The following is a 10,905-nucleotide window of genomic DNA, read 5'->3' on the forward strand; positions in this document are numbered from 1 at the left end:
GTTTGACACTAGAACAAATAACACCCATCCAAAAGAAAAATTAGCAGAATTTTCTTCAACTCAAGTATATTTGAGTTGAATAGATTATTTACAGCGAGTTTTCCCCAACCAAACTCTAAAGATCTACTATTTTCACTTTAAGCTTTGGACAGTTCATTTGATTATTTTTAAAAAACGCAGGACAGGTCATTTCTGTAAATTAACTACAGTTTGTGTAAGGATGAACACTACGTTCTTCAGAAAAAGTCTTTCATTTTGACTCTTCGAGAGAAACTTGATTCAAACTGGTAAATAAATTCAAGGAAAAGAAGTCAAATACATCTCGAGGCCAAAAGGGAAAAACACAGGTAAACTTTCTGAAAAGCAGTTGTTACTTAAGCTGTCCTGAAGGCTTGCTACTGTCAAACAAGGCTCAGCCTCAGTACAACTGAAGACCCAGACCATCAGGGTTGATATTTTCAAAACCAACTGGAATTAAAGACACAGACACACATTTTGTTCTCTGGAGAATGTTAAGACATTTTATTATCAATCTGGAACAAGAAGAAAATTGTGCTTTTGCCCTATTCTCGCAGTGCAAGTTGACACTAGGTTTCATTGGCAGATATTATTCCCTTTTGCACTATAAGCAAATTCATTTTTAGATATAGACAGTAAGACACTTTTCCTCATTCAGTATTCACTGTGCCATCACATCTACTGCTTTGTCGAGCACTTGCTTGGACTATTTATAAAATAGGCTATGCTACTCAAGAGGCAAAGCCTTACTGAAAGTCTTTGTTCATGACAGTCAACTAGGATTGTAAAAATCCTTATACAATTGGACCTTCATCATTAACCTAAGCTATGTCAAACAACAAAGCACAGCACTGTACCTTCAATGGTAAGAACTTCAGATGTGTCTACACCATGTGCAGATTTTACAGACAGTTACAGAGACCCCAGATTTTCTCCCTTCCCTAAAACCTCAGCAACTCCCAGCTCACTTTAGGCAATTACTTTAGCCTTTCAATGAAATGGGGTGACAAATTTTCAGTTGATAAATTTAAGCACTGATGGGTTCTTAAGTTTACCTTCCCAAAGGGCATCGCTTTTTTAAGGCAATGTGCTGTAAAACTGAATCATCTCCAATTGTCAACCATTAAGCCTGAAATCCCTACATCTGAAGGCAAGATGATTTAACATACAATTTTTAACACTGCTCTGCACTTCCCAATCAACTGGAGGACTACCCATGTTCTCAGCTAACCCCACTTCCCACAGTACAGCCTTTGAACGCTTTGTATAATCTTCCACTGTGGTAAAATACGTAAGCCTATTGTTTCCCTGGGAAAACCCACACACTTCATTTTGGCTTTGGGAACAGCTATTTGCAAGCTAACCTGCTCACACTTTATCACCAACCAAAAGGTGAGTCCAATTTTATTAAAAAATATGACCTTGTTCTCCTATGTATCAGCTTAAGAGACAACAGTTCCCACTACAATAAATGTGTAGCTTAGGTAGCCAGCAGTTTCTATCCTTCCTTTACAAGGCAGAAAAAAATACTTTCTAGAAAGATGCCATTTCCAGAGAATGAGGTTCTGTGACCCCACCAACTGCTGTGGTCCTTATTGCTTGGAAGGAGGATTTTGAACACGAAGGAGCTTGCAATGAGATTCACACCAGAAGCAGAGCCCACCATCTGATGGGCCTGTGCATTTCCAGCTGCCCAGTGACACACACTGTTTCTCAGGTGGGAAGCACATTCAGGATCTGTACTGTAGGCTCCTGCACCAGCACTCTGGGAACTTGTGGCATGGGCTCATCAAGACCTGTGGCTGCAGCCCCAGTTCCTGTTACCTGTACCTGTGCTCCATCACCTGGGTGGCACAGGGCACTGCTGTGCATCCTCACCATAGGAAGAGACACTGAATTTCCAAATCCATTTCTGAAAGACACTGTTTTTCATGTCAGGAATGTAGATATGATTTTGAAAGACAACCACTTAGAACTCAAAGGCAGGTGCTCTATGGACAAGTTCTTGACAAAGTCTTAGAAACAATCACTTCTTCTGCCTCCCTCCAGCCCTTTAGGGTGCACTGCATCCATTCCACCAGGTGATAGGAAAAACTGTACTCCTGGCTACCTCAGCTCATGCCTGTATTTCAGGAGGGCACTGCTCCTGCTCACATGGCAGCATTTCCACTTTAATTGTATTGTGCCATGTAGATGGCACGTTACTGACAGACCTAAAGCTCAGCATCATCTCTCAAACAACGTCTCTAACAACAAATTTATGTTACATATATTGACATTGTCACAGGCCTCACAAACATTATATACTAATGGAACCACAATGTGCAATGTTAGCAACAGACAAGGAAAAATAAAAATATATATGTGGTATTACACAAAGTCAGAATGAGAAATTGCAAGGATGAACACGACTAGGACTACCTTATATTGTAGCTTCCAAAGCTTATTTGGCACTTTATGTGCTGTTTTATTTCCACCTGAAAAGCTCACTGCTGGAGACTAAGCAAAGCACTTCAAGAGCTCACATGACAGTTTTCATCTGTGCCTGGTTCTGGGTGGAAGATTACCCCATCAGCACCAGCACCAACTGGCTGCATACACTGTTTTATCAATATCACTTATACAAAAGAGATTGCATTCGGTTTTCTGCAGGGTGATTTTAAACCTGCCTTTATCCATCAGAAAAAGAAAATAGTTCACCCACCCAAATAAGCAGAAATGGCCACTACTGTGTCTCCCCTCACTCTCCAAAAAGGCTGCTTAACTTTTTTCCATTGGCCTACAAAAGGAAACATAGGCTTTTCAAAAATCTATCTAGATCTCATTCCATCAAAGGTATGATTTGACTTGCCAATTTGTTTGACTGAAGAGAGCATGGATGAAAACAACTGGTTTAAAAAAAAAAAAAATCTTTATCCAGAAAAAAGATTTTAAAAATATAGGTCAATCAAAAATAAATCGTGTTTCTTTAGTTATATGGAAGCCTTAAGAATTTTTGTCCAAGAAGCCTGTTACAAACAATCTGGTGTATCCTGTTTTTATGTAGCTTTTTCAGAACAACCCTGCCATATGGATATTATTTTGAGACAAAAATCACTTAATTATTCTATTTGATTTTATTTCCAAGTACAGGACCTACATGAAGGCTTTATTTTGAGACAACTCTACTGTGTGAGCTCTATTATTGCTCAAGTCGGTCAATTTTAATTGTTTATTTGCTCTATTTGCCAATTTTATTTGCTATAGCAGAGATAAATTCTTCATTACTTAAATTATCAAAAAAATATTTAAAATTTAAGAGTCACTGTATCCACTCAAATTAACAGCTTCTCACCAAGTTTCCAATTGTTCTTCCACTGGCAGGCAGAGCCATGACACCCTCCCTTTTGCCATGGTCTTTTCTCATGATTTGGTCCACCTTGCCAAGCTTGAATCTGGCTGAGCCCACTCCAAAGCCTACTTTTGTTTCTATTCCTGTGTCAAGAGAGTGGCCGTGTTTTCTACTAGTGAAATAACAACTAATTAACTGTCCTCCTACTGCAATTCTGCAATCTCCACTGCTGGACATCTACCTGCAATCACAGTAGTGTTTCAAATCACCTCTTGATTCTGCATCACTCCATCCTTACACAGTAGCTCACCAGTTTCATTCTGTACTGTGATGGACATTAGAAGGAAACATCAGGGAAAAGTATCATAGGCACATCCTCTTCTTTTTCCATAGATATCTTCTGATAGCCATTTTTGGGTACAGGATATTATGCTAGCTAAATCATTGGTCTGATCTAGTATGGCTATTCTTGTACAGAAAACTATCTGTACTCCAAGTTTATTCTACTTTCCACCGGCACACTTTCATCTTCTTTCATCTTTCTCACATCTCACTCTCCTCTGTTTTCACATTAAAAACAAAGGTTTCCACGTTACAAATTTCAGGTCCTCCATTTTACCAAAAAACAAAAAAAGATCTTTGATCTCACACCCTCCCAACCTTATCAACATATTCACTCAGATGTGAAAGGAGATAGAGAATTATGGCTGCAAAAGAACCCATTCCAGCTCAGCATCTCCCACAGGCAGCCCACTGAATCTCTTCCCAACATTTCCACTGGCATCTTGTTCTCTAAATTGCCTTCAACATCACTGACTATTTTTTTCTCTCTCTCTCCCTCCCTGTGTACATATCTGTATCTCTCAGTCTTTGCTCTCTCCTCTCTCTCAATTACCCCTGAAGAGACAGAAACCTTATCAACTTTCGACCTACAGGACTCTACACACCCATTCTCAGGTCATTTCAGCAACATCCTCAAACACCTCTGTGTTGCCAACTTTCAGGTCTCTCACCTGTGCAAACTAAGGTTTCAGCCTATTTCTAACAAACGTTTTCTGTGTACCTTGCTGTACATGCAAACACAGAAGAAAGAGAGTCTCTGTCTCCACTTCCCTCATACACAGCACCCACTACTATCACCTGCTCGACATTCACTCCACAGATCCAGCATTATCAGACAATATCCACAGTGAGTGCTTGCTTTTTGTAAAAGACATGCCTCTGCCCTTCACAGCCACATAAGAAGCATGCTCTAAACATCACTTTCCTGGGCCATTTGCTCTGATGAGTTTTTCTGCTGTCTGCCAATACCTCCCAATCTGTCTTTAATTAAAGACAGGGTACTTGTCCTCAGTCACAAAGCTCCAGCCAATATGCTCTCCTGCTTAGGATATAAGCTACCTGGAAGGAGACCCATATTTTAGTGTCTTGTCTCGTGTCTAGACCCACTGGGCCCAGGCAGTAACTTGGTGTGGCAAGCACCATGCTGACAGAGATCAGTAACTCATACCACTGACTCACACTGCATGAGGACACAGGCCATTTTCAAGAATGAAATGCAGTATTGAACCTAATGGGACACTTCTGGAACTTTGCTGAGATGTGAAAGATGGTGGTTTACACTTTTCCACATGTTCCCCTGCTAACTGCATTTATGATGGGAGAGACAGAGAAGTCCTGTTCATTAAAATCCTATATTCCTTCTCTCACTTTCACCTAAGCATGTCATAGTGCACTTGCTAACCTGCTACCCTGCACTCCTGCATTTCCTATCAAAGGGTTGTACTGCTTGTTTCAGTACATAATAAGCCTCTAGTACTCTAACAAATTAACTCTGCTCACACACAAGGCCTGCACACTGACATGATTTTATTTTTTGCCCCAGAAGTTGCAATAGGCAAAATGCAACTGCTAAACAAAAAACAACAACAACAACAAACAAACAAAAAAAAGAAAGAAGTAAAGGTCTAGACAGCTGTAAAGATTAAGAAAAAGGGGAACAAGATCTTATCAAGCCTTCTCAAAAAAAACTTCACCGTTCTCTGTCACATACATCCAACATTTATCTACAAAGTTTTTGTGTTGCTATTAATTTAGAGCCTGGTACGCAGAGTTCACAAACTAATATGCCCCTATATCTCAGGACAACTTCTTCCTCTGTAATACAGAGCTCTATCAATACACAGTTGGAAAACCAGTCCACATGCATCTGACACAGAGGCACAAATTTTAAAAAAAAATCAAATTTTAATTAAAAACTACTGCCCCTTAAAGAAGGATTTACACTCAAACTTTGTTTCACACCATTTTCACCCCAAGCCCCAGTGGTGATTAGCATCACTAAAACCTGAGAGGAATCTGGACCTAGTAATGAAAATCAATCTAGTACATACAGAAATGTGCATTTGAAAACACAATCCATCTGACACAACACCCATGCATCAGCAGTTCCTTCTTTTGCCTTTAGGAACTTGAAACAATTACAATTACTACAGCTTTCATTACTTTGGCCATGTCCCTCCCCTCTTCTACACCCTGCAAGAAAGCATTTACCAGCAACATCACCTGAAGTAAATGAAACTAAGAGTCACCAGAAGGGAAAGGGGAAGGAAAGAATATTTGTATATTTGTCTTGTGGGGTTTGTTCAAGAGCATATTCCAAATGATCAAAGAAACACACATTGTCAGTTTTAGGTAACAGATTTCCTTTCAACCGGGCATTATGAGTAACTTTTAAAAATTAGTTAACATCAAATCAACAAAGACTGATTTAATCTCTGCACTGCCCTTTAAGTCTGTAGTGTAGAATCACAAGAAGTTTCCCATCACCAAAGCCATCTTTTTGAGATGTAAAAAACTGGAGTATAACACACAGAGGAAAACATGCTGTGTTTGGGACTGTGTGAACATTTCTGATTCCTGGGCTCCCTCGGCAGAATAAAAGAAATGGTAATATTTAAAGGAAAGGATAAAGTTAAATTCTGAAAAGTGACAGGACCAGTGTGGAGGAGTCAGCTATTTCCTAGCAGGAGCTCTTGGTCACACGGTGTGATGGAAACAGAACAAGGCCCTGTCCATGCTGTGAGGCTCCCTTAGGCCACCACACTTTCTCCAGTGCTTTCAGAGTTTTGTTTCTGTGGCTTTGTGGATAATTATTTTAGCAGCTCAGTTTACAGCAGCCATACTTGAGAGCTAAAGTGGCACCAGACCACAGCACAGGGAAAGGACCAGAGCCTGACACAGGGGTAACAGTCTAACTTCTTAAACCATCCTTATTGCCAGAAAAAAGGCATTTCTGCAGCTATGCTCTCAGTTTCACCCCTAACACCACTGAACCTACAGCAGGCAATACTGTATTGGATGAAATCAGCTTCCTAACCCCAGTAAGATGTATTTTTTAGACTAAAAGGTAGAACTCATGACAAATTGATATATCCAACCAGAATGCATTTATAGAAGCCACCCACTGCAAAGTTACATCCAACTTCTTCCAGGTGGGAAGGTCACAAGTTAGGGCCCAGAATTCCAGACTGCAGCCCAGATACCTGAAGCGAGGTAGTAGTTAAGGAATATGTGAGAGACCAGACTTCTTAATTCTCCCACAGAAAATCTAGATGCCTTAAGAAAACATCGCTAACGAGGTTCATAAGTTTTTAAGTAAGGAAAAAATAGTAAGTTATTTGACCAAGTAGTTCAATTACAGAATAAATTAGAATTTAAATAACCATGCCCCACACACCATTAAGAACTGAATAGCCTCTAGCACTCTTCAAGCAAAAGGAAAGCTTCTTTCACAGTAAATGCTGAAATTACATCTGTGTTTCTTAAGATCTACCTCCCCATCCACTCAATTTTCCCAGCCCAAAATGCATGAGACTGGGACGATCATCTGTCAATACATTGCCAAGCATGTGCCACTCTGTTCTCTGCTGGAAAGTTTATAAGTAAGATCCCATGTTGTGTTAAACTTCCAAAACCACTACAAAAGCCTCATTAAAACACACTAAAAAATAAATTAAGAAACACCAAATTTACTTACAATTTCTACATGACAACTTTGACTCTTCAAATAGCAAGGCTGAGCAGTAGAGCAAATACACTGGCATCAGACACTTTAGAAGAACACAAGATTTGAAATACATTCTATACATACCTAAAGAAGCCAACAGACTTCGAATTTTACTTACTAAAAACTGCCAGGTATAAACACACCTAAAGCCTCACAAAACACGTTGTATGAAGGCTGGGGTGAGAGCTTATACAGATCGACTGCCCTCCCCAGACAAAAAAAAAAAAAAAAATATATAGAATAAACCCGCACTATATTGTTAACCCTCGAAATATTACGAGTACTCCCGCAGCCTCAGCTCTCCCCTGGTTGACTGCCAGCTGAAAAAAAACAGGCTGAAAACAGCGGCCCCGAGCCCACCCCCGCTCCCCGCACCGCAGCCCCCGGCCTCGCCCCGCGGCCGCAGGGGGGGCAGCGCTGCCCGCAGCCACCGCCGGCCCCGCAGGCCGCGGGAGCCGGGGGGCCCCGGGGGGAGGCGGGCGCGCTGCCCCCGCGCCGGGCGCTGACAGCCCCGTCCCTGCCCCGTCCCGCCCGCCCGCGCTAGGCCCGGCCGCCAGGAAGTGGCTCCGCCGCCGCCCCGCTCCCCCAGGCCCGGCGCCGGGGCCCGGCCGAGCCGCCCGCTCCGCCCCGCTCCCCCAGCCCCGAGCCCCGCGCCCCCGGCCCTGCCCACCTGGGTTGCCAGTCATTCCAGCCCCGCGGGTGGTAGTGCTGCCTGCTGCCGGTGCCGCTCAGCCGAGACCCCGGGGCTCTGCGGCTCATTACCTTGCCCGAGACGGCATGGCCGGCCGGGCAGCGGCGCGGGGCAGGGGCGGGAGGAGCGGCAGGGAGCGAGGTGGACGCGGGGAGAGAGGCGCGGGCGGCGGCTCCTCGGCGGCGCTCGGCGGGCGGTGCTGCTGTCTCACAGCGCAGGGAGGGGACGCGGCCGCCGCGGCTGCTCCGGCTGCTGCCCGGGCGCGCGGCACGCCGGGATGGCGGACATGAGCCGCCCCTCCGCGGGGCACGCCGGGAGGGCGGGCACGGGCCGCGGGGCCGCGGCTCCGCCTCCGCCGGGCCTGGCGCGGGATCCCCGCCCGAGGGGGTCCCCTGCGCCGGCACCTCCCCGGGTGGTGAGAGGGGTCGCGGCCCTCCCGTGGAAATCTTTCGGGTGCGGGGTGTGAGGGCAGCGTGAAGGGGGAACGCAAGCACAGAATAAATGAGGTTGGAAAAGACCCCTGAGGCCGTCGAGTCCAACTTGGGACCGAACATCACCATGTCCGTGTCAACCACACCGTAGCACTGAGTGCCCGTCCAGTTTTTCCTCTAACACCTTCAGGGGCAGTGATTCCACCACCTCCCTGGGCAGCCCATTCCAATGTCTAATCACCCGTTCTGTGTAGAAATTCCTCCTAATGTCCAACCTAAACCTCTCAGCACATCTTAAGCCTGTCCTCGCATCCTGCGGATATGGGTGTCCCGGGCCCCGAGAAGCCTGGGGTCCCCAGGGCATGGTGGGCGGTGGGGGCTCCCAGTCCCTCAGATGTGAGGGAACCCAGAGTATCCCAGACCCCGGGTCCTGAGGGGATCCTGGGCCCCCTGGGTGCTGAGGGGAGCCCTGGGGTCCCTGAGCCCTGAGAGGAGCCAGGGCTCCCAGGCCCTGAGCGGGTCTGGAGGGAGGACCTTTGCCTGCTGGCCTCTCCCATTGTGGAGAGGATGTGGACATCTCCCCCATTCCCGCTGTGCTGCCCCAAGCCTTGGTGGAGTCTGCGGGGAGCTGTATCCCCCTGAATGGGATATTCATCCCCATGTTTTTCCCCATTAGGACACCACATCGCCCATGCGTGACTGCCAGGAAGAGGTCTGATGTTCAGCACTGGTCCCACACTAAACACTAAGCGAACCCCTTAAGTTTCTTCTTCCCCACAGACCTCTTTCCTGCAAGCCCTGGAAGCTGACATTAGCTAATTTGACAAATCCAGTTCCCGACTGCAGAATATTCCCTTATTTATGAAAAATTATAATAGTTGAGTCAGATATTCAGCAGAGAGACCTGAATAGATCAAACTCTTTTTTTAATTACAATATCTGAGGTTTAAGACCACTGCAAGACCTGAGGAGACTTTTGAAATTCTCCTGTGCTTAATACACTACAGTTCTGTTGGAGACTTCGCTAGGACAGATGGCATACTGCCGCCTCCCTTGGACTCTGCTGGGCAGTCATCATCCTGCTGACACTGTCTTGTTGGCTTACAGTCCGTAAGCAATGTGTGCAAAACGTGGACATTTCAAAATCAATATCAGGGAAAAAAAAGCCAACACAAGGCTTAATCACGACATAGTGACATTTTGGTGCAATAACCCCGTGCCCCACGAGGCTGCATTTCAACTGATATGTGTTTGTGTATCTCGAGTGAATTAATTTTGCAAAACCAGTCAATTCCGTAAGCTATGTCAGATCTTTTCTTTCCAGCCTTTATAATTGACATGGACATCCAGAATTACACAATATGCCACAAAATTTTTTTTTTGTAAGTAGAGCAACAACACCCGTTGCAAATTTGCTGACCCTTTCCAACTAAGCCGAGCAGATCCTCTGCCCTAGTGACACACCAGGTGATTCTTTTTGTTTCATGACTGAGTAGTGTCCCAGCGGTAACAATGTGAATCACTTGAGGGACAAGGTAATACTAGCAACGTATTTTTAACTACATTTCAAATTAATTTGGCAAGGGGAGGCAAGAAAGCACGTTAGCTACTATAACCAACTGCCTGCTTATAGCAAGAGTTTAGGAGCCACTGATTTGGTGTTCAGTAGAGTAAATTTTGTATCAGAAATCCTGTATTCTAGTGGTGAATTTGCTGCAGTCTGTGTGGTCTAATGCAGATCCCTCTTCTGAGTGCAGTTGTCTCCATTTGTAAAATGGATCAGTGATGTTCAGCTTTCTAAATGACTGTTGTGCACTGCCTTAAATCTGTAAAATCTTATACAGCTGCCAAAATAAAAGATATACTAGATTTGTTTCTGCAAGGATGATTATATTGTGAAATTTTAATGATATTATAGATAATAGTTTAAAAGCTCATCAAGATTTGTGAGATAGAGCAATAATTATTCCTATAGCATTTTCTCAGTGGCAGATTTCAATCAGCCAAAGATGGATAAGGGCATTCAGATATCATGCTAGAAATTAAGAAGCCCAGGGAATCTGAGGCCTGGATTTTCGGAACTGCCTTCTAATTTTCAGTCCTCAAATTTGGGACTTCATTTTTCGATACTGAGTGGCCAGCACAGACATCAGTTGGAGCTCTACATTCTTGAGTCTTGCTAAAAAATAAATAAAGTGTTTAAATCTGGACCCTCTCAAAATAGAAATATATGGACTTAAAAGACCTGCCCTAAATTTCAGAGTCGATGACACTTACAGAGATTTGTGTCCTGTCTCACTCCTGGGTGTGTGCTCAGTCCACTCCATCAACCTGTCCACATCCATCCTAGCACAGAATGCTGTTT

The 10,905-nt window shown here is 44.3% G+C and overlaps 1 protein-coding gene across 1 annotated transcript in view; it reads right to left on the reverse strand.

The window, feature by feature from the left end:
* Positions 1-8,252, reverse strand: part of SMG1 (SMG1 nonsense mediated mRNA decay associated PI3K related kinase) — a 64,953-nt gene extending 56,701 nt beyond the window's left edge. Inside the window, 1 exon segment of the mRNA XM_032703839.1 lies at positions 8,089-8,252. Coding sequence (XP_032559730.1) covers positions 8,089-8,177 — 89 coding nt within the window. The 5' untranslated portion in view covers positions 8,178-8,252.
* Positions 8,253-10,905: the final 2,653 nt, after the last annotated feature.

This window comes from Chiroxiphia lanceolata, chromosome 16 (assembly GCF_009829145.1).
Source record: "Chiroxiphia lanceolata isolate bChiLan1 chromosome 16, bChiLan1.pri, whole genome shotgun sequence".
Classification (NCBI taxonomy): Eukaryota; Metazoa; Chordata; class Aves; order Passeriformes; family Pipridae; genus Chiroxiphia; species Chiroxiphia lanceolata.